General features: G+C 40.4%; 1 protein-coding gene across 5 annotated transcripts in view; it reads right to left on the bottom strand.

Moving 5' to 3' along the window:
* myot (myotilin) overlaps positions 1–25,663 on the bottom strand; it is a 208,189-nt gene that overhangs the window by 55,919 nt on the left and 126,607 nt on the right. For 4 of the 5 annotated variants that reach the window (XM_042074328.1, XM_042074326.1, XM_042074327.1 and 1 more), the window contains exons 11-12: positions 23,132–23,233; positions 1,860–1,897 (exon numbers count right to left, since the gene is read on the bottom strand). In XM_042074328.1, coding sequence (XP_041930262.1) covers positions 1,860–1,897; positions 23,132–23,233 — 140 coding nt within the window. The remainder of the gene's footprint in view (positions 1–1,859; positions 1,898–23,131; positions 23,234–25,663) is intronic. The other variant, XM_042074329.1, reaches the window with a different exon arrangement.

A 25,663-nucleotide genomic window follows, 5' to 3' on the forward strand; every position in this document is an offset into this window, starting at 1 on the left:
CTAAGTAAAAAATGTATAATCTCCTGCAAGTGACGAGCACATTATACACAAAGCTGGCTTACATTAGAACAATAAACATCTTTATTTAGCTTATTAACATTAAGTTGACTGTGTGGCTTAATTCACAGATGTTGTGGATTAGGTACAAGGAGAAACACTTTGCTTAGAATTAGCACGGTGCATCAATACTGCAAAAGTATTGCAACACCTTGAAATTAAAATTGTCACAATACTTAATTTTATTAGTGTTGATACTTTTAAGAATGACTTTGTTCTTAAGAAGTAGCATGTGCGCGCGCAAGGCATGATTCTAGTGCCTCCCCTAGCCTGCACGTCTTTTCTCCTCACACACAACAGGTACAGCTGTCGTGCCATAAACTGCGAGACATGGCTGCTAGTTTAAGTGATGCTGTGGCCACACAGCAACACATAATAATAGTCTAATATCATGTTGATTTGCTCACTTACATCTCTCAACTTTGTGTTGCTAACATATCTAGGCTATGAGATTTAGGTAATTTGGGCCTATTGTTGGGTTTAATGTAGGCTACTCAGCTTGGCAAACTGTCTGTCATTTGTGTAGTGCTCACTAAAATCACTAATGAACATTGCAAGACACTTATCTCTTCTATGATCCCAGAAAGATTTTCTTCAACTTGTTCTATCTAATGACACAGAAAACAAAACAAATTGCATCCACATATCCTTGTTATGCACTATGCACAACTATTTTACACTAACCTAAAACTGTGTGACTGAAGGCTAATTATTCACGTATTTCTTAAAGTGACAGACACTCAATTAGACCTACCCACCACATTAAAGATATGCCTAAAAGTTTAAAAATCAATATGAAGTATTCAAATGATAAAATATTTTTAGCTACTAGTAATTATGCTGATTATAAAATACTACACATTATTATCAAAATACATACACTTATATATGAATTCCAAAATATATGAAATAGAAACATATTACATAAGCCATCATTTTCTGTGTGTGTGTAAATATTACTGATGACGTCAAGGTGGTGGGGCCCCCCAAATCAAATAATTATTGACTAGGAAACAATAATTTTGGTATCGTGACAACACTACTTACAATAACCAGAAGGAGAGAATACAATTTACAGAGATCATACAAGATTAGGGTAAGGCCACTATTCTCTGTATCGGTGTTGCATTAATCCCATACACATTGTTTGCCCATCCTTTTCGACTCACTTCTCTATAAAATCCCATAAAACGAGACGGAAATCACAGCTTCTAACACATTTCTATGGAGGAGTGTGAGGCTGGTACTGAACTGCCATTGGCTCATCTGCATTTTGATGGGCGGGACTTAGCAACGGGTGAATTGCATGAGCCTTCACTGAGGGTCCCTCAGCTGTATCTTCCACAGCCTATTGTAGTGTTGTCAAGATAAGAACCATCCCTCTGATCACTGCCCCTCCTCTACATGTTGCTTTACTACTTTCAGTTGGAGATTCAAGTAGAAGTTGTTGGAGCTTATTGTGAGGTTGCCAGCCAATCAGCATAAAACTATTCATTGTAAACAGGCATGTAAAAAGCCTCTGAGCATGTTTTGACAGACATAAATTGCCTTCTATGTTAACATCAGAGAACAAGGTAAAATACTCTGTTCATCCATTCAATATTAATTACATTATTTTTTGTCTGTCAAATAAAGCTTTTATTGGTTATCAGTTATAATATCAGGGTATCATGATACATTTCCGTTTATTGATGTCATTGTTAGTTGGCTTGGACAAAAGTGTCTGCTAAGAACCATAAACATAACACAAATGGATGGAATCTCAGCCTTTTTAGGTGTACAAAGGTCATTTTTTTACTCACCATATTCCTGCCATATGTCGTCCCTCTGCAGAATCGGGCTATACATTTGAGAAAAAAGCTTATTTTAGATTATGACAATCAAAATGTTTTTTTCTCAATACATCTGTCAATAGTATGCTTCAAGCACCTGTCTTCTTACACACTGTTGTCACTACAATGAAATTGTTGTTACAATGACTACGACACACGTAGCCAATGACCTGCTAAAAGTGCATTCAGCAATTGTACACGATTTCAAGCCCATAACTTTTTTGGCACATTCAGCAATCATCTCATGATCCGCTAGCTGCCCATTCTGTGAGTACACTAGAGCTGTAATCGGGCCTTAAAAGTTCCCGACAAACACGGGACGTCCCCCGGACCTCATGCCGACATTCACGACGTCCCCGATTGGTCCCGAACGTCATGTTCTCTAGCGGACGTTCCGGTGACCTTGACGTCCGGAGCAAGTTATTGTTTGGTTATTGCGTGACGTCCGGTGCAGGACTTTCTGGGGACGTCACCGTCAGGTCCCTTGGATGACATTTGCATTTGGTCATTTCAAATACCTCCTAAGGACCCGACAATAACGTTTTACCGGGGACATGGGGGGGACGTTTGTTTATTCATACATGGCAGCGGAGTTGAGAGCGCTCTGGCTGCCGCCTGCAGGACGGAGACATCACATCCATGCACGACTTCACGTTACACGTCTGGGGATGACTAAAGTATCTATCTATCTAGTCTCTAGCAGTAGCTGCATTAGCCTACCGTAGTCTAAGGCAACATATCATAGTTTATGAAGTTGTGTGTCTATGAGCAAAGTAGAACCATATGTCTACTTTGCTCATAGACGCACAACATCTATGAGCAAAGTAGAACCATATGTCTACTTCATAGATGCTCATAGATGCACAACTTTATAAACTGGGAAAAGGGTTAACGTTAAACTCAAAATGTATGTGCTACATAATTACATAATTCAGCACAGACCTCTCAAGTCTCACGCATTGAGCGTGAGACACACGCATTTCAATGACTTCACACGCTCACACGCCACACATGGCATTTCTCACTCCGAGAAATTATTAACTTGCCCGCACAGAAATTTCTAAGGGCTGTATTTTACAAACGTGTGACACAACGTTGCTGTCTGTGCGCTCATTCAGCTCAGAGAGCTGATGTTCAGTTACTAACCTATCGGCCAGTCAGAAAATAGAATTTCTCAACCAATCAGGAAATAGTTTTGTTTTGATGTGGGTCCGCAACGTGGAGACTGCTGGTCCGCGGATTCGTGGAGTGAAATTAGGCCCGGTGCTTCGTCTGATAATTTGCTGCGCAGTTGATCAAGATACCGCGGACCGACAAAAAAAGAAAACAAACGTTTCTGCTATCGATGTCATTAAACATGGAGCCATACAATAAAGTGGTGGTAGCCTATGAGCGTTCATTCAATGCAGGCGTCTGCGCGAGAGAAACTGAAACTAATCGATAACGTTGGTATCAAAGCTCCGCTTCAACCTGTTGAATGCTATTTAATTGTTTAACGACACTTAAAACACTTTTTTTTCTCCATTTCCTACCAATGTATGATTCTTGCATGAGGGAAACATCCCAAAACAATAGCACCCATATAATTGTTGCTGTTTTGACAAGTATTTCTTTTCTTATGCAAGCATCATGCAACCATGCAAAAGCAATGAAACTAATTATATCTTACATTAGTAGAGCAGTCCTCTGATGTGCATGTCACAAAACATTTAAGTGAAAGTGCATGTATAACAATATAGGCATAATAATGATTGTGATAATGATAATGACAATTTGGAGGGAGTGGGGTAGATGAGCCCTATGACCCCAAAGTCTGCCATGACTGGGCCTCCGGTCAAAGAAGTTAGAGAAAGGCTGGTCTACATAACCTGCATCAGATTGAGGTTTGCAGTGATGCGCCTGAAGGCACGGGTTGAGGACCCAGTCAGTTATGTCACAATATGCACATTTGTTCATACCTACGTAATCACCATTTTAATCACCAACTTTTTTTTACTTTGAATCTTGAAAAAAAAAAAAAATATTGACCTACCTACCGACCCATTTTTTAAAAAAATTTTGGCTGTTACTGCAAACAAGAATATTTTTAAGGATGGCCTCATGACTGTGAAAATGGCTGACATTGAACCACAGTGCTTTAAATGGGAGCCCCCAGTATCAGTCATCAAGGCATCAAAATCTGCCACAAACACTTACAACACACAACATCACTCAAACACACACACACACACACACACAGATAGAACCACCACTGTTCAAGAGACCATTTTGGGGCTAAATGTGCTTTTTCTCATTTGGTTGTTTTCTGTTTGTTTAGAGCAGAATGAGCCACTGCTGTTCAAAGGGCCCATTTGGGTGAAATTATTATTATAATTTATGTTATTATTATTTACTATAGGGTTCTAGAATAAATAAAACAGTGTGTTTGAAATAATGGAATTTGTGCTCTCTCATGGGTCTGTTGATCGGGGGGAGGGGGCGTTCAAGCAGACATAGGACTTTCATGTACTTCGATCAGGGGGGAGGGGGCGTGGCACCGTGCCAATGCCACGCCCCCTCCCCCCTGAGAAACAAAGTCTCACTCCTTGCAAACTTCAAAACTTGAGAGCCCTGATTCAGCATGTCTGCATGCAGACATGCTGATTTATATAGCACACACATTTTGAGTTTAACATTAATGTATAACGTTACAAACTAGGGAAGGGATTTTATCAAAATGTTAGCTGATGTGATGCTTGGTGTAACGTTAGCAAAGTCGCTGTTCTTAGCTTCTAGCTTAGCCTACAATGCGCTTTTCTTCAGATAACTGTCATTACGTGATGCATGTAACATGCTCTAAATAGGAGGCAGTGGTTTATTTAACGTAGTCACATACTTATTATCTGTTTTATTTTCAGAAACACACACACGGCCGAATTGGGACTGAACCGGCTTTTGGAGCTGAATACGATGCAATAAAACTAGAGAAATGTTAAAAACAGTCCACGTAGCATTTGTTTAGGGTTGTCTAGCAACATAAGTGACTACTTAATTTGTAAAACGATCTAGCTCTACATTGCAGAAGAATTAAGGATACTGCTTCTTCATGACTTGTTTAAATGTCATTGTAATTTATTTGACGCATGCTCGCGTTTAAAACGGTCACGCATAGGCCTAGCTGTCCCCGATGTTACAGCAGCTCCTTGTGGAAACAGCAAAGAGTGCACATATCCGATAAGATTTCTAACGAGGAGCAGAAGCTCTCTGCCTCACCAGAGCCTTACTGTTTATTAATAAAACAATGATATAGAATAGAAACATCAGAATATATTTATTTCATCTTAAAGTTGGCAATAAAGAGCATTCATAGCCTAGAGAAAACGATACATTTTTCTTTATCTGCAATGTTCCAGGAAGAAAGGCTTACATTTATAGGCTGTCCCTGTTTGATCACAGCAGGTCCAAGAAAACGAGTGGATATAACGTCAATGCATTTTAGTTATGTTTCATGTACTTTATTTCATGTTGAGTTTTGCTTCCCAGCATGCATTGCGATTAATTTAGTATTTTTGGCTATTATTAGTTTTTAATATTTTGAAACAATATGGTTTGAACAATTTATCTTAGGCTAGCCTAGGCCTACTCTGATTGAACAATATGCTACGGGATATGCCCATTAAAACGTCGTATTAGTTTATTAAGAAAATGACACCGTAGATGTGAAAGCAGCACATCCTAGCCCGGTATAAATGTCCATGTCTACTCATCATTAGTGTAATGCATTCGGAGGACGTGATTTCATACATGCGTGAAAATATGAGGTGAGTGAAGTTGATTGCGTAGTTGTAAAACAAGTCATTAATGCGTGTTCATGTTCCGTCTACCTCTCTCCTAGCAACGCTGAGATTTACAGAATACCATACCAAATCGCGCTTTATGTTTTTGTTTTTTTACCATCGCGGAAATATAAACGTCGCGCGCATAACACTGCGGTGACCACTACAGGACGTCCTCTCAAAGTCTCGTGGACGTCTTTTAGACCTGCCGAACAGAGGTCCGCGGGACGTAAAGGGAACCCTACACAATGTCGAGGAGGTGACGTTCGCCAGGGGACCTTAAGGGGACGTCGCCAGGACTTTATTTTGTTTACTGGGTTAGGCCTGATAAGGCCCGAGCCCGAGACTGACAACTTTTTAAAAGCCCAAACCTGTTTACAGCCCAACATTATTCAAATTTCTGCACGCACACAGCTCATTTTCCTTTCCTTTCCCTTTTTGTCAAGAATGAGTCATTTTTACATTTTTTAATATAATTTATTCATGACTAACGTAGTCTTGGCCACTTGGAAGTTGGAACAAAGAAATAAAATAGCCTAAGTCCTCTGTAACATCATAACATCTCAGCACTCTGAAGTTTGCGGGAACCCTCCCATACATAGCCCCGACATTAATTAGTTATTGCGCCAGCTCTTCAAACCCCACGGCATTTACAATATTAAAAGGCCTAATGTCTTTACAGCGAAAGCTGACACAATTGTTCTCCGTAACCATTTGTTTCACCTTTGCAGGGTTGGGTTTTGTTGTTGTAACAAACAATGTGATTGTAGGTTGATCCTGGGCACTGGCAGGTGTGGCAAACATCTTCAGCTCTAGAGTACACAGCAAAAAAACCTTGGTCTCTAGGCAACATAGGCTTCAAAAACTGCAAACAAAGTGGTGGCAGCCTGGGGGGTATTCCAGAAAGCGGGTTTACTGGCTTAACTGGGTATGTTAACCCAAAGTAAGTGGTAAACCTGGGCTTTCAGTTCCAAAATGGCCAGGCTACTGTATGTAAGTCACTATGGTAACATAGGCTTTGAACTTAACCTGGTAGGGGGTAGGTTTGTTTAGGTTATCAGGTTATGTTTAGGTAATTAGGTGCACGTTCTGCAGGGCCGCTGCTTTGACACTTGTCACACAATGCCGTCTAAGCAAAATAATGTCACACAAATTACATTTCAACAGATTCAGCAGCCATTACTGATGTCATCCGCTATCTTTGTTTACTTTTCACAGCTGTTTCAGAAGTTGTTGCAAAGGATTATGGGTAGGAGGGAGCATGAAGTGTGCATCGATGCCGTCTTCAAAAAGTTTTTTTTTCGGTTTTGAACCGCACTTGCTGCCTCGCTCCGCAGTTGGATTTCTTAAAAGGCAGCAGTTTTTCACGTTTCGAACAGAGCCGATGCCAGAATGTACTGGGAATCTAATTTGAGCAACAAGAGTGCATTATACCTTACGGGAATATTATCAGATCCAGTACAGGCTAACTAATGTGTAGGCTCTAACTTAATGTTAGAATGAATTTGATGGGTAATTTCTGGGTACCCATGCCTTCCAAAACTCATCACCCCATACTTCGATCCGGATGCTGGAGCACAAACAAGGTTTAACGTTGCCCACAGCAGAACCCACGTTAAAATAAAAATGACATTTGGGATTCTCAAAGAGGGATTTCAGTGCGTGTGTGGGCTGACGCACTCAATCGGTGACAAGGTTGTATATTGTGGGGAAATTTCCAGTAATTAGCGTTTTAATGACTAATGGGGTTGCTGTTGTTTAACTGGCTACACTTACCAAAGAAAGGTAGATATTAAAAAGATGATCTTAGTTTTTTTTTAATTTTCTTTAGCTGTGGTCTCCAAGGTCAGCCTGATTTAGGGAATCTGACGTGAAACCAGCTTATCTCTTAAAGGGATATTCCACCATTTGGGGAATTACGCTCATTTCCCACCTCCCCGAGTTAAACAATTGATTTTTACCTTTCTCCAGTTCATCCAGCCGTTCTGTGAGTCTGGCGATATCACTTTTAGCTCCAGCCTAGCATAGATAATTGAATCGGATTAGACCATTAGCATCTCACCTGCTAGCATCACGCTTAAAAGTGTCTATGATTTTCGGTAATTTTCCTGTTTAAAACTTGTCCCTTCTAGAAATTGTTTAAGACGGAAAATGAAACGTGGCAATTTTCTAGGCTGATTTGACATGGAACTATACTCTCATTCCGGCATAATAATCAAAGAACGTTGCGAACGTACCATAGGCGCAGCAGCACAATGATATCACGCAGCACCTGAAAATAGTCCCTTAGACTGTAACTTCCAGCAACAAGTTTGAGCTGCAGCTGATTATTATGCCTTTAATGAAAGATCATGAAAGCTCTTTTTCTTTCTTTTATGTAATCCATCCAGAATACTCTGTTTTAGTCCTATAAATAATGGTAAGACTTTGTTTATAACTCAGATTTGTTGCCCTCATGCTTGCCTAGGATGCTTGTATGTTTGTAACCTGTCTCTGGCGTCATGACTAAAGCTTTGTACTCTGCCGTACGGTCAGCTTGCCTGTGGGATACTTTTTGCCTCTTTGTGAAAGTCTAAGGCAGGTGGTTAGTAACATGTGCTTGGCAGCAGAACGAGCAAGCGAATGGTTGTGGGTAAGGAGAAGTTACCCTTCCTGGGGCGCAAGCTAAGGTAAGCTAACTGGCTCATTTGTTTGGTCTTTGTGACGGACCGTGCTTAGGTCGATGGTGGTTGGTTAGGGTTTTTTAGGGTTATGGTTGAGTCCACATCAATGGGACGGACCAACCTAACCAACCTAGACCATGCCTAGGTTGGTTAAGAGTATTTGGATATTTTATTGTGGTAATATGGTGGCAACATGGGGCGTAAGGTAAGGTAAGCTAGCTGGCTAATTTGTTTTGTGTTTGAGACGGACTGTGCCTAGGTTGATGGTGGTTGGCTAGGGTTTTTATGGTTATGGTTCAGTCCGCATCAACGGGACAGACCAACCTAGCCAACCTAGACCATGCCTAGGCTGGTTAAAAGTATTTTGGGTATTGGATATTTCAATGTGGTAATATGGTGGCAGCATGGAGGGGAGTATCTCCAGGACGCTGATTTCACTGTTAAGCCTTCATGAGGTGTCGTAGGCCTAACTTAACAAAACATCGGTGAATGAGGGTGCCCACATGATAACCCCAATGACATGCCGCATACTTTATACTGCTGTTATGGGCCATTTGTCTTGTGTTTGTGACCATTGGTTGGCAGATTTGTGGTTAGTGTGCCTTTTAAAGTTAATTTGAGTAGGGGCTTCTGATTGTGTTTTTACCTTGGATTTTGGCACAAAGGATTATAACATCTAATCCTGTGTATTAATGTAAGTAATACTTAATTTTTACGACACTATAGTCTAAGAAAGCATCATACAAAGCAGTTAATATGTGATGCCCACTGAATTATTTAATATATTGTGCTTTTGACATTAATAGCCTATCCTAAACTTACACATTTAAGCCAAGCAAGGTCTCGTTCCTTAGCAGACACTATTTTTTTTTTTTATTACAGTTCTCTCCTCGTAAGCCTTGAGGAGAACTTGCTGCTCTGCCTTTGAAAAATATGGTGCTCTTCGTTCCGCTATTTTCACTCATGGTTTCGACTCTTAATAGATGATGTCTTTATAAGTTCGCCATGAACGCGCACGACTCTAGGTTAACCAATACAGGGTTGATTGAACTAATTCGTAACCAGTGTTTTGAAACCGACAGCTCGGGTTTAGTTGTCATGGGTTCAGGCAACCTAGAGGGTATTCCCTCAACCTCACTAATAAAGGCGGCACTTAACAGAAATAGCCTGGCTTGAACTAGCGTAGACTTTCACTTGGGGCTGAAGCCGTTCCATTAACTAAAGTTAGCGGCATCTTGGCCTCGTTTATTCAAGCGCGGTTTAGGTCAGCTTCATCTCTGGTCGTGCACGAGGTAGAAAAGTAGACCAAAACAGTAGATTGGCAAAAAGAGGATATATGTCATAAAAAATTAAGACAATACTAGACGATTTCTGTTCGATTTGCAAGCCCCATCTACAGGATTTTCATCGAAAGTCATCACATTTAACATCGAGAGAAAAAAAAATAGGGTAACACTTTATAACAAGGTGCCATAATAAATAGCAAACTAGTCATTACCTAGCCCTTTGTTAATATTTGTTAATTGTTACTAAAATATGTATCTCAAGTTAATATTTTTTTAATCATTAATTAAATATCAGTTGTTTGCATAAAATCTGTATGTTCATTGTTGAACATATAGAAAACAATCTATTAACTAATATTGTTTTAATATTTGTTAATGGTTAACTAAATGTCTTTTTGGCACTAATTAACAGCTATTTCTTACATCAGTTAAATGTACAATGTTTATTTACAAAATATATGTTAATATAAAAGTTAATGACATATTATTTAACTATTGTTATTAAACTGTGCTTCTGCCTATCCCAATATAAACCACTCCTCATAGGACCATTACAATAAAGTTGGTTAAGCTTAATTAATATATTAGTAATATAGTAATTTATACAGACAGATTCTAATATTATATCTACACAGATTAGTAATATACACAGACAGACAAAGCTAATGACATGAACAATGTTGACACAGTAGCTTATGTCTCACAGTCTGAAAATACATCCACACAGGTGAGGTCTAGATTTGGTCAGATTCTCAAGACAGTTGACAGACTGATTCAAACTATGTCAAGGCACGGATATTGTTCACACACATCCGTCTATGCAGGCTATCTGCAGGTGAGTGTTTCAGGATTTTCATGATTAGACATAGTTAGAGTTGAGGTCATACACACATTTGGTAACATGGTTATGTGATCCAAGCTTTTCTGATTAGCTTTATGGAGAGTTGTTCTGTTTTTGTTTTGTTTTCTTCTCTTTTCCTAGTGGCTTTAGTACACAGTGTAAATGGGTCTTGTGGGGTGTATAAGGCACCCTACTGCCAGTGGTTGGTTGGAGAGTTTGCGCACCTCTTCTTCCACTTCATCCTTATTGGACCTTTGTGGTTGGCTGTCCTTTAATTGGTGATCCTCTGTCTAGTGTTTGACAGTAGTGTACTTTTTGCCTTTGGAAGTACTGTTTGGTTGCTGCTCGAATTTGGCGAAATTCAGGGGAGGTGGGTGTAACAGAGTTAGAAATGCAGTTTAGTGTTTGTATGTGATTTTCGCTAGCCTGGAAAATCCAGACCCTATCTAGAAAGATTAAGGGTCTGGCCACAAACAATGTAATGGCCCAACTCGAGGGGCGGCACCAAGCATGCATTTGAAAATCTCACTGCACGCAATTGTATAACACTAGACCAATGTTTACTCTGAATGATTCCGGACAGTAATGATTCCAACGTTGCAGCGCTGTCTTCATCAGTTTAGCTCGCCTCTGGCCCGCCTATATCAGATACACCGATTTCCCTGGGATGCAAGGGGTAAAAGTAACCTGCATCATTGCTCACTGCCAGAGTGTCTCGCAGAGACAATTCCATTGTGCTCTCGCGAGAACTCGGGATTTCCAGAGTAGATTTTCGCCATAATTAAGCAGCTTTATTGAGATTGGTGTTTTGCCCCCTTTGCAGAAACGGTGTATTGCAGCTCTGCTACATTTTGTCCTTGTGTTGTTGCCATAGTACCCGAGTAGTAGAAGCGGTATGCTTTGCATTGGGTAGGTCGACTGTATAAAGCACTCCCCACTTTGCTTTAATTTTGTAACTGTAAAAACTTCCAACATATCACCTGTATTATATTACTTTCCACGTATTGTTAGGATTTGGGTGCAATTCTAGCAACTTAGAGAAAGTTTATTAATGTTTTCATTATGACCCCAAGTTCATACAGTCTTACGTGACTAGCTGTAATCTCTGCTAGCAACTTTCAATGTATTCAGTGTAGTTTAGTGTGCATGGAAAGTGCTATTCAGTCTAGCAGGTAATGAATGTACAGTTAGCTTAGCATTATGTGAAGTCCCTTCACCGTCTGACTAATAGTTATATATTACTAATTAAGCTTAACCAACTTTATTATAAGGGGCCCTACGCTGATAGCTATATATTACTAATATATTAATTAAGCTTAGCCAACTTTACTATAAGGGTCCCCCAGACTGATAGTTATATATTACTAATATATTAATTAAGCTTAACCAACTTTATTATAAGGGGCCCCACGCTTATAGCTATATATTACTAATATATTAATTAAGCTTAACCAGAGACTTTCTAATAAGGAGAGACATCACTCAAAAAATCCTCCATAGAAATGCCTTAAGGTTAGTTTGTAATGCCAATATGGCAGTTGTCTACACTCATCACATCCCTTCCGCGGCAAAAAGTCGACATGTGAATACATTGAGCCAATCATTTGGTGTGTTGTGAAGACATCGTGCCAATCATGTGTTGTGATCTCGCCACTGGAGCAAGATGGGTGTCGTGAAGCCTTGTGCACGCGCATTTCTGCCTAAAATAGATGCCCGACAAGTGCCCAAAAAGCGTTGCAATATGGCCACCGAGTGGAGGGACTTGCCTAAAAGGACTTTGGCTAAACCAACTTTATTGTAAGGGTCCTATGGGGAAAGGTTCATATTGGGATAGGCAGAAAAACAGTTTAATAACAATTAGTTAAATAATAATATGTCATTAACTTTTATATTAACATATAGTTTGTACAATACAATATTAGTTAATAGATTGTTTTCTATATGTTAAAACATTAACATACAGATTTTATGTAAACAACTAATATTTAATTAATGATGAAAAAACTATTAACTTGTGCCAAATAGATATTTTAGTAACAATTAACAAATATTAACAAAGGGTTAGGTAATGACTAGTTTGCTATTTATTATGGCACCTTATTTTGGAGTGTTACCGGTCGGGCTTGAGGAGCTATAGGCTACATGGTCCTCGCTTTAGATTGGGGGGCTGCAAAATTTACTACAAATAGGTAAGAAAGGACTTATAAGCGTATTAGTTATCCATCTCTTTGTCTTCTACACCATTAACAAGCATTAACAAGCTGCTTGTTAACACTTACAACTGTTAACAAATATGCGCTGCTTATTAACACTTACAAGCTGGATGTTAACAGTTAGTTAATGTTATTAAAGGATAACAACAGTTAACTAACTGTTAATAATGAATTGTTAACTGCTTATTATGCACTGTTAATACCTAATAAGCACGTTATTCTAAAGCGTTACAAAATCCTTCTATTGCCAGTTGGTGGCACTATACGACACAGATTAATTAGGCATGTGAATATGATCATAATAATAATTTACCCAATGTTTTTTGAAAATTTCCAACCAATGCGTTCTCAATGTCTGGCACACTTCTTGTTTGGTCAGGTGGTGGTGCTAGACTAAGTTGGCAGTTTGGGCATGTGGATATCATCAGATTTATATTAACTAATATTTTGTTAATACATGTAAATTCCAAAAAAAAACTTTTCTGACTTTGGCCGGTGGTGCAACGCTAGACAGGCATACTGGGTGTTTGGATGTCATATACACCTAATCTGATTAATCTGATGAATCTGATAGTGATATCCAACAGAGGTGAAAAAAAACACATTCCTTCTCTTGCCAATGTTAAAAGGGACATATGAATATCATCATCATCATAATATCTAACATTTTGTAAAATTTCAGATCAATCAGTCAAAGCATTGATAGTCCGGGCCATAAATGAAAAATTCTGTAACCCTGTAGGCATTTTTGAGGAAAAGTTTATCATACATGATTTTTTGAAAGTTCAATGTCTTCTGAATATGAATCCACTGTATAACATTGAGATAAGGGTCTCAGTTATTCACAATTGTTATTGAAACAATATGTGTATTGGTCAACATTTTTTACTAATGAAACTTTCCTAGTTTGTTACTTACATTAACACAAGTAACTTTTGTATTGCAAGTTTTCTTAAATGTTATGTATTCTCTATGTATATATGCACTAATTTGCATACATTTCCAAAAACTGAAATCTGAACACTGGATGAAGACAACTTCAAAATGAATGTTTCATTTTGTTGACATTAGATACAATCATTTTACTAGGATAATTTTGGATACCACTTTTCATCATTCATTAAAGGCCCACACAACGGTGATTTATGGCAGGCGACCGGCAAAATTGAATAGAATCTATTGAAGTAAATGGGGCAACACATACGGCAAGTGGAACGACATCCGACATTCGCTCTAATAGACCCCTTTCTATATTTCAGGGTGATGTGTCATAATAGAAAACAGCTGTCAGTGTATCTCCAGTGTGTCTCCTCATTAGAAAGTCTCTGATATAGATAGGAATAAATCTGGAGAGTTTGATGTAGGTAAGTGCTACTAAAGTGTTTTCAGAATGTGAGGAAAACATATTTTAGGGAAACAACCTTTAAAAATATGGTTTGGAATTAAAATCTGCGGATTCAAATCAGAAGTGTAGTAAAGCACCACTGCCTGTGGACGACACCAGGATGGATAGCTGCTTCTTCGGGCCTTGCTTCACGAAGCATGAGTATCCACACCTGGCCTTTCTGGAGTTCACTCACAAGATGTGACCCCACATGCACGCCAAGACAGACTGAGGGTGTTTTACAGCAGATACTTTATTGTGGCAGAATATGGCAGCATCAAAGAATGCCAGCAGGAGTCTCTATGCCCCTTTCATGCCCCAGCATCCAAATCCTTAATACCATCCAATTTTTACTTGTTTCTTTCTTGACTTAGAGCTTTGGGCAGCCATTTTTGTTTTTATTATTTAGAACTAAACAGTGGCTTTTACATCTTGTTATACAGCAGAAATGGATTCAGCACCTAAAACTCATATTGAAATAACCCATGAAGTACTTTTCCTCAAAAATGCCTACCACATTTTTTCCAGGGCTATTTCTCACATTTCGGCCCTGACTATGAACGTTTTTGGCACATTTCCTGCTTGGCCAGATGGTGACGCTTTGCTAGGCATGTGAATTACACATGTGAATATCATCACGGGGGCAGCCGTGGCCTACTGGTTAGCACTTCGGACTTAAAACTGGAGGGTTGCCGGTTGGAACCCCGACCAGTAGGCACGGCTTAAGTGCCCTTGAGCAAGGCACCTAACCCCTTACTGCCCGAGCGCCGCTGTTGTTGCAGGAAGCTCACTGAGCCGGGATTAGTGTGTGCTTCACCTCACTGTGTGCTGAGTGTGTTTCACTAATTCATGGATTGGGATAAATGCAGAGACCAAATTTCCCTCACGGGATCAAAAGAGTATATATACTTATACTTACTTATATATATATATACTTATTACACATGTGAATATCATCACAATAATGATATCCAATATTTTATAAAGGTTCAGATCAATCAGTTAAGGCATTGCCCACTTCTGGCACATTTCCTGCTTGGCCAGGTGGTGGCGCTATTGGGTGTCTGGATATCATCATAATCATAATATCTATTAACCTGAGAAGTTTCAGACCGTTCATTCAATGCACTGTGACATTTCCTGTTTATGTGGCGAGATATTAAAGTCATAACATATTACAACATATAAAAAATCCCTTCACAATTTAACATCAGCGACATCTTGGCATCATGTTTGCCAAATTTCACATGAATTTGACAAACCGTCTAAGAAGAGTAGTTAAAAATGATCATGTGATATCAGTGTAATTGCCATTCTTTCTGTTGCCAGTTGGTGGCGCTATGCCAAATATGTATTATGGGCATGTGAATATCATCATTACCATGGTATTCAATGACCTGTGAAATGTAAAACATTTCAAGCAATGCATGGTGAATGACACATTTATTGTTTATGTGGAAGGGTATTAAAATTCATAGTTTCGCCTATGCAGGACCACTTTTAGCTCCAGCCTAGCATAGATCATTGAATCAGATTAGACCATTAGCATCTCGCCTGCTAGCATCAAGATTTCCGATAATTTTCCTATTTCAAATTTGTCTCCTCTAAAGTTAGAAAGTGTAATAAGACCAACGGAATATGAAATGTGACGATTTTCTAGGCTGATTTGACATGGAACTACTGTATGCTCATTCAGGCGTAATAATCCAGTCACTAACCAATTTGTCTGCTGCAGCTCAACCTTGTTGCTGGAAGTTAGCCTACGGGGACTATTTTCAGGTGCTGCATGATATTGTGCTGCTGCGCCCATGGTGTTCCTTGATTATTACGCTGGAATGAGAGTATAGTTCCAAGTCTGCCAGTACCATGAGATGAAAAACAACCCCACACCATGATGCCTCTACCTCCAAACCTCACTGTTGGTATGGTATTTTTAGGGTGATGCACAGTGCCATTTATCCTCCATATCTGGTGTATAGCATGACATCCAAAAAGTTAAATTTTGCTCTTCACCAGAACGAGTTGAGACATGTTTTTCTTCAGTAATAGTCATGCGGGGTGAGCGTGCATAGATGCCATGACGGTGGAGTGCATTACCTATGATTTTCTCTGTAACAATTGTACCTGCTGCCTCCAAGTCTTTCTGGAGCTTTCTCCGAGTGGTCCTTGGCTCTTGGGCTACTCTTCTGACTATCCTTCTGACTTCCTGGTCAGAAATCTTGCGAAGAGATCCTGTGCATGGCCGGTTGATGATGCAGTAATGTCCCTTCCACTTGCAGATAATGGCTCCAATACTGCTTACTGGTGTCATTGGTAAGGCAGGCTCTGTCTCCATTAAATCCAAAGGAAATTGTGCTGATATCATAAATCCTTTTTCAGTCAGGAAATGCTGTCTTCTCGGGTTGGATGTGGGGCTTTGAGAAACTTTCCTAAACTAATTCCCAAACACTCCACACTACTCTTCAGTGTCCATTCACAGCCATTTAAAGGGATACATCACCAATTAGCATTAAGCTTTGTATCAGTAGAAACCCGGTAGTATTTTCGAATGACCGTGCTTCCCTCCCTCATGTCCCCCTGAGACTCAATTCAATTCAATTTCAATTCAAATAATTCAATGATATTTTGTCTGTATTTTTTGTTTAGAAAAATACCTCCGATAACGTAAAAATAGTCATTTTGAATCATCTGAGGATTTTTTGACCAGAGGCTAGAGACTACATTGTTAGTTCCACATATTTTCAACCTGCCCATGTGACCAGTCTATGGGTGTGACCTCACTCCCAGAATTTATTAATAGTGTCCGCCATCTTTCTTTGGAAGCTGAGCTAGGCTTACCTAGCGTTCATGGGCTTCGGAAAAACCTTTCTCCGAGTGAAAACATCATCATTCCGCGTCATTCACGTCACTTAATGTGTGAGTCAGAGGTTGGAAACGGGCTAGATTTTGCTAACAGAGTTGCCCAGTTAGGGGCTCGTCATCACTTTTGTCGTCACGTTGTAGTTCGTTTGTAGTCCATGTGGCCTTTCATGTCCAACATTTTTAATGTGAACTTGGGAATTTGCCCTTTTTATCACTTGAAAAGCTGCATATCTTTCTTTCACAAGCATCTTACACTATATTTTAAGCAAATACAGTTGTTTGTTTAGGATTAGTGAGTATGTTTTAACCTTTGTGGTGGCATCCGTGTTTGTCACACATTCGATGGCAAAGCACTTGAACACTTGCTGTCGGAAAAACAAAGTAGCCATGGGGGCGGTCCTTGTCATTCCGAGGTGCTCTGAATGCACCCTTAGGCTAGGCTCTTGTCCTGCAGAGAAAGCTGATAAGTAACGACGATGGCGGATGGTAAATTTGAAACTGATATGGCAAATGGGGATTCTGAAGATCTGGTGTGCGAAGATCTGCTTGTCGAGTAGGAAGACCCCGGACCGACTGCTTCTGCCATAGCTCCATCCCCTTACTTTCTCAGGTAGCACCTTAAAGTTCTTTTAGGCAAGTTCCTCCACTCGGCAGCCATATTGCAACGCTTTTTGGGCACTTATCAGGCATGTATTTCGGCAGAAATGCGCGTGCGCAAGGCTTCACGCTCCAGCAGGGAAATCACGTTTCAATGTTTGGCACGATGTCTTCACAACACACCATATTATTGGATCAATGTATTCACAACACACCACATGATTGGCTCAACGTATTCACATGTCGACGTTTTGCCGCGGAAGGGGTGGGATAGGTGTAGACAACTGCCATTTTGCCGTTACAAACTAACCCCATGCATTTTTTTGAGGGTTTTTTGAGTGCTGTCTCCTCATTAGAAAGTCTCTGCTTAAAGCACCAGTTCAGTTTTTCAGATCAGTCATTTTAAAACTTATCAAACATACTTTCTGGTCACCTGCATTTTTGAGGCTTTCTTATATAGCAGCAAAACACTGTACTGTCTGTAATGTTTATAAAACCAACATGCATTAATTAAATATTTTCTATACTCTAATGCATTTTAATATTGATTCTATTCATTAATCAACTTTTAACATAAATAAAAAAATTACACATTCACAGTAAACCTTTTTTACACTATAATGGGTAATAGTGGCTCTGGTAAAAAGGCTCTATTGTTAGTGTATCTTTACCAGGGCTCCCACTCCCGCATAGCCTACTAAACACATACATTGACTTTGAATTCTGTGATAAGATCAGTTTCCCATCTTTTCTTTATAAACTGCTAATAGCTCTCTGTATCTCTTCCTCGCTGGCTGTAGTGAAAAAAAGGCTTGACTCCGCTGGATTTTATATATTGGAAGCGCCCCTGTCAGTGGACCGCATCATTGGGGGCCTAGCAGCGAAGCTGCGAAGGCAACCATTGTTGGGGGCCAAGCAGCGAAGCTGCGAGGCAACCTGTAGTGTTTGTTAGTTTTCTTATTGGGGGCCAAGCAGCAAAGCTGCGAAGGCACCCATTGTGTTTCTACGTTTTCTTCCCTATTATTGGGGGCCAAGCAGCGAAGCTGCGAAGGCACCCATTGTGTTTCTATTTGTTCTTCTTCTTCTTATTATTATTCCGCCATTGAAGTCAATGGCAGCCCATAGAACCGTCTGGTGAAAAGTTGTGAAATTTGGCACACTGATTAGGGACAGTCCCATGATTAATGTCACCAAGTTTAATGATAGCACCTCAAGCGCTCTAGCACCACCAACAGGCCAAAGTTGCACATGCGTTCACGCACGTAACTTTTGACCCGTATGGCCGATTGTCAAAAATAAGGTATCGTTGGAATGCTTGGACCATGCTATGACGTCGTTTTCCGCCATGATGGATTTTCCGCCATATTGGATTTCATGAAAAACACTTAAGTCTTCACAGGTCACAAATTTTGTCCGATCGACACCAAACTTCAGAGATATCATCTACAGACCATGACTCATTAATGTATTGCTTTTTGTCTTCGGAACTAAAACCTTTCGCGCGTAACAGCCAATCGAAGTTTGCGGCGAAGCCGCCAAACAGGAAGTGAACTCATCTCTCAGCAACCCATTCATCCATCATAACCAAACTTACTACATGGACTCAGGACCCAATCAGGGGGACGCTCAAAAAATCTGGTGACCTTTGACCTCAAGGGGGCACTGTAATTAAGAAACATGCCTTTTTGCCTGTAGCTGCTGTTGTGCTTAGAATTAAAATGCACTAGTGGTGTCTGGTAATACTGTTTGAGGTCTTTAGGCCGACCCAAGCCAACTTGTGATGTCATCGTAATTGATTCGGCCGCCATATTGGATTTAATCAAAAACACATACAAGTTTTTGCAGGTCACAAATTTCAGCGGATCCTCACCAAAATTGGCAGAGACCATCTTCAGCCCATGCCTTATTCAGTGCATTGCTTTCTGGAACAATTGACAGAAGCATTCGGCTGTAACAGCCAATTGAAATTTGCGGCGAAGCCGCCAAACAGGAAGTGAGCTCATATCTCAGCAACCCTGCCATATATCATAACCAAACTTACAACATAGATTCATGACCCCATTAGGAGGACGCTCAAAAAATGTGGTGACCTTTGACCTGTAAGGGCTGCTGCAATTAGCAATATTGCATTTTGATCTGTATTTGCTGATGTGTTTTATGAATCTTTTATTTTTTGATGTGAAACTGATGACAACATGTTCCATCCAGTTAATTCTAATGCATGCGTGCAAGGGCAGGGCAGGGTAGGATGGGGTGGGACGGGCAGGGGTGATTAGTTGGGGGGGGGGGGGGGGCTGGCTGGCGGAGACGGTGGCAATACTCAGCCCTGTTGATCCCGAGTGTCTACTGAGTTCTATCTTGTCGCCGTGGCTACTCCGGCCTATTCTGCTTGGCCCCCTCATTGCTGCTTGCAGCTATATTTATTATTATTCCACCATGGAAGTCTATGGCAGCCCATAGAACCGTCTCGTCAAAAGTTGTGAAATTTGGCACACTGATTGGGGACACTCCAATAATTTATTTCACCAAGTTTCATGCCTCCCTGTCGAACCCTCTAGCGCCACCAACAGGCCAAATTTGGATGCGCGTTCAAAATGAGGTATCTTTGGAATCCTTGGACCAAGCCGAGTTCAACGCACCCTATGACGTCAATTTCCGCCAGGATGGATTTTCCGCCATTTTGGATTTTTTCAAAAACCTTTAAAAAGTTTCACGCCTCACATAGTTTGTCCGATTTTCACGAAACTTAGTACATATGATCTTTAGACCAAGCCGCACAAAAGTTATCGATTTTCGTCTTCGGAACTAAAACCGTTCTCCCGTGACAGCCAATCGAAATTTGTGGCGAAGCCGCCAAACAGGAAGTGAGCTCATATCTCAGCAACCCTTTCATGTATCGTAACCAATCTTAGTAGATATACTACTTACCCTATCCGGAGGACGCTCAAACAAATTGATGACCTTTGACCCCTAGGGGGCGCTGGAATTAGCAAAAATGCATTTTGGCCTGTAGCTGTTGATGTGGTTGGAATTAAAACTTACTAGTGGTGTCTGGTAATACTGTCGGAGGTCCTTAGGCCAACACAGGCAAACTTTTGACATCACCATAATTGTTTTAACCGCCATATTGGATTTAATCAAAAACCCTAAAAAGTTTTCGCAGGTCTCAAATTACATCTGATTTTCACTAAAATTTGCACAGACCATCTTCAGACCATGCCTTATCAGTGTTTAATTTTCTACAATGATTGACAAAAGCATTCGCCCATAACAGCCAATCGAAATTGGTGGCGAAGCCGCCAAACAGGAAATTACCTTGTAACTCAGCCAATCTTGGGTTGTTTGTTATGGAACTTGCTGTGACTGCTTAATGCTATATACCTGATGCAACCGCATTGAGTTACATGGCAAATTTGGACTGCTGAACTGACTGCTTGGCCCCCTCATTGCTGCTTGCAGCTATATTTATTATTGGGGGCCAAGCAGCGAAGCTGCGAAGGCACCCATTGAGTTACTAGCTTTTCCTATTATTATTATTTATCTGACTTTGGAGTCTATGGCAGCCCATAGAACGCCTGGCTAAAAAGTTCAGATTTTTTGGCAAAAAGTTTCGGGACACTCCACTGACCACTCACACTTATTTACGGACCTCTAAACCCAGCCATCTAGCGCCACCAACAGGTCAAAATCTGGCCGAAAATTGAACCGCTGGGTCTAAAGTTATGAAATTTGGTACACTGTTGATTCAGCACCGTCCCATGATCACTTTCACAAATGTACAGAATTCTATGCCCAACACTCTAGCACCACCAATGGGTCAAAACTGGATTGCATTAACGCATGTGACCATTGAACGGTGCATCCGATTTTTACAAATCAGGCACTGTTGGAATCCCTGGACTAACCTAAGTTCAATGACTCCTATTACGTTACTTTCCGCCATATTGGACCTCCGCCATATTGGATTTAGTCCAAACTCTACGAAAAGTTTCAGCGGTTACAAATTTCATCCGATTTTCACAGAACTTGGCAGAGATGATCTTCTGCGAGCCGCACAAACGATACTTGTCAGATTTGACAAGTAGGGGTTTGCCCGTGACAGCCAATCAAATATGGTGATGAAGCCGCCAAACAGGAAGTGGACTAACATCTCCGTGACGCTTTGAGTTAACATAACAAAACTCGATACCATTAGTCAGGACACTGTCCCCATCACTCACAGCAATTTTTATGCATATACATTGAACACTCTAGCGCCACCACCAGTTCAATGCTGGACATGCGTTCATGCGCACGATCCTTGACTCTTTTGTCTGATTTTCACAATTGAGGTAGTGTCTTAATCCTTGGAACATCCCGAGTTCGTCGACCCCTATCCCATCACTTTCCGCCATATTGGACCTCCGCCATATTGGGTTTAGTCTAAACTCTACGAAAAGTTTCAGCGGTTACAAATTTCATCCGATTTTCACAGAACTTGGCGGAGATGATCTTCGGAGTTGATTTTTTTCATTTCAAGTTTATTTGCCTGTGACAGCAAATCACACATGGCGACGATGCCGCCTAACAGGAAGTGGGCTAACATCTCCGCTACGCTTTAATGTATGAAGTCCAAACTTGGTACAGGGACTTGGTATCTGATTGTGAGGACGCACTAGGAAATTGGCATCATTTGGCCTCTATAGGGGGCGCTGCAATACAGGAAGTGAGCTTGTCTATCAGCAACGCTTTGATGTACAAAGTCCAAACTTGGTATAAGGACATGTTACCTGATTATGATGACGCCCTAGGAAATTGGCATCATTTGGCCTCTATAGGGGGCGCTGCAACACAGGAAGTGAGCTTGTATCTCAGCAACGCTTTGATGTATGAAGTCCAAACTTAATACAGAGACAAAGTAGCTGATTGTGAGGAAATGCAAGGAAAGTGGTCTCATTTGGCCTCTAGGGGTGCTGAAATAGACAAATTGAGCTCACATCTCAGCAACTCTTTGGTGTATGAAGTCCAGGGTAGCTGATTCTGAGAATGCACAAGGACATTGGTGTAATTTGTGCCTCTAAGGGCACTATAACAAAGTAAATGAGCTTATTTCTCAGCCATTCTTAATCCAATTGCAATCAAACTTGCTGCGAGTGCTTGCTCATGCCATGGCAACGCCATTCCTGCTATAGCGCACTGCTTGGCCCCCGCATTGCTGCTTGCAGCTATATTTACAATAGGGATCCGGTTCAAATGTGGTAAAAAAAAAAAACACATGGAACGAAACCAGCTTTTTAATGACATTTGAAAATTGATCCGCAGGCCGCACTGAGTGAGGAGGAGGGCCATCAGTTGCCTATCCCTGGTGTAGATTATGATTCTTCTATTTGTTAGTGCCACTCAATAAAATTCACTGTTTATTGTCAGTTGAACATTTCTAAAGTATTTGCCACATTCATGTCGGTGCCTACAGTATGTGTGCTTGTACCGTGAGCATGTTCTATCAGACTTGGGCACTTTTGATATGATTATAATGCCATACTCAGATTGAAGGAATCTTACCAATGCTCAGAAAGGATATATTTCTTTCAATTGATAATACCTGCTCTTGCTGTGCATAAGATGAGTTTTCCACTTCAAAAACGCCGGCAGCATTATTGGGCCCAAGCAATCGGCGAGCCATGCGCTCCTCATAGGAAAACTTCTGTCATAAGGGGAAGAATGAGAAATCAGAAACCAGCATGTGAGTGGATAGACTTTTTCCCAATGGGGATCAATATTAGCTGTTTTTAAAACACTACAATATTTATTGTTACTGTTATGGTATTTTGTCCAAAGTAAATAAAAAGAATAAAAACAGAAAAATACCCAAGAAAATGTGTCACAATCTATGTCTGATGTGAAATAGCCCTCCTCTCGTCTCAGCCTTCCTCTTGTCTCTAACCCAAGTCCAATTTAGGTTCAACTTAAAGGTGCTGTCAGCGATTGTATGCAATTTCAAGCCCATTACATTTTTGACGAACCTCTTAGCGAATTTGAATCCATTCTGCCGGTCAGTCAGTCTGGCAAAGAGTTTATAGAACTACCCACCTCTGCGGTGGGTGAGGTTCCAAAAGTAAGATTCCCATTCACTTGTCCATCCAACGTCCATTCAAAAGTCTGTTTAAAAGAGTTTTAGGCCTTGATTTAGGCTGACCAGCTATGGGGTGACTAAAAACAGAAAATCGAAAAAAGGCAAAGGTACAAGACTGTGTACATATTTTAATTTCCGAGCGAAAGAATTGCGAATGATAAACTTTCCAATGTTTTCCAACCTAACGATAGTTTAACACTCCTTGGGCCCCATCATGACATTCTAAAGTGCATCGTCACTAGTCAAAAGTCTATTCAAATTTATGTCCAGTTCACATTGAGAGGGGTTTTGTTATCAAAAGTGGAGCGCATGGCGTAACAAGGTGTTCCTAGGTCTTTTAATCAGTCATATGGGTGTGTTTGGGGCGTAACATCATTTTAAACCAATGAGAATGACATCTGTCATTCCCTTTAACGGCGCAACGCGCGATATGTCAAATAAATGCATCGGTATTTTGGCATTCAACGGCGCATTTGAAGGAGGCTGCTTGCGAGACCGTATGAAATAGTCATTCTTAAACCATGCATTACTAAAACCTAGCATAGCCTTTACGCATTTGCACTCGTCTATTATTTGAACTCATTGGCAAAGTGAAACTAACTTCACCAAGGTGTCAGTCAACGAAGACAGTTATATGCAGTTACTTTCACTACTGACTGACAATGGGTTACCATCGAAATCATAGGCTGGAAAAAGCAACACTTACCCGAATATTGCTCAAATGACTGAATAAAACAACATTTATCCTGCAGAGGAGTTGCTTATATCTCGTGACAGTGCCTTCAGCTGTGCTCTTGCCTCTCCCTTAATCACTTTTAACAGTCATTACCAATTTGCACATGAAGGTGAATAACTACTCATCATGAGATGTACAGTATTTCGTAATATCTTTATTCTAATTATGTTTCCCAATTGTAATCGTGCAATTTGTAATGCTTTGCATGGACGTGCGCTGGTGTGCGTTCATGAATGATAGAAGGATGCTGCGTGCACCTGCCAATATGACTGTTGACATGCGCTCTTAAAATAGCATATGAACAACTCGCCATTGACTTATGACCAGGTTTAGGTGGTGTATGATAGCGAGTTTTAGACAACGCGCTAGTCCCCTCCCTAGGTTGTTAATTGCCACACCCCTGGGCGCAATGTTTAAAAAATAAACGTGCAAAATAGCGAATTACGCTTTGCGCGGGTGAATAACGAGTTTTACGCCATGCGCTGGAGCCCAAAATACAGCCCCTTATTCCTTTTCAATATAAGACAACAGGATGACTAACTTTCTACCATTTACATAGAATAAATTCAACTTTCAAGGTGAGAAAAACAGTTTTCATCGGATGACCACACATTGCTCCTCACCGCCTCGTTAGCCAAAGGCAAGCAAAGTGTTAATGCGGTTGAAGCTTGAAGTTAACGGGCAAAAAAAAGACAAAATGAACACAGAGCACAAAGAGAGGCTCTGTCCATATCCAAAAGTTGAGCATATGTCACGAATCACCCAGGACGGCAGAGATAATGTCTTACACAGATCTCTGCCGTCCCATAGTCACCCAGGCACACAGGGCCAAATAGAGAGGGCTGTACCAAAACTGTCAACTCATTCTCAACCCATTAGGGGAATTAACCCTTTAGGGGCCAGGTTTTAAAAAAAAACATCATTCGATTTTTACATCAAAATTTCAAAAGGCCATGGCTTGAAAGTGGTCAGAGATAAAGTCCTACTGTAAATGTGAAAATCATTGAGTATGAACAAAAGTTTATGAAGGGTGTAAATTTGCATCTAATTTGCATATTATGACGTCACTGGATGACAACCACCTAGAATTATGCACATTTCAGTAAATACTGGATGTTGAACATATATTTGAGCAGTTTTGCTTACTTTATCATTTCACCCACATAACACCTGAACAGGAAAGCAGTCACATGTAAACCAACAATAGTAAACTATTACTATAACCACAAACCTTATTCTACTATACAATAAAGTAGCCTGGTCAA

The sequence above is a fragment of the Alosa sapidissima genome, chromosome 20, assembly GCF_018492685.1.
Source record: "Alosa sapidissima isolate fAloSap1 chromosome 20, fAloSap1.pri, whole genome shotgun sequence".
NCBI lineage: Eukaryota > Metazoa > Chordata > Actinopteri > Clupeiformes > Clupeidae > Alosa > Alosa sapidissima.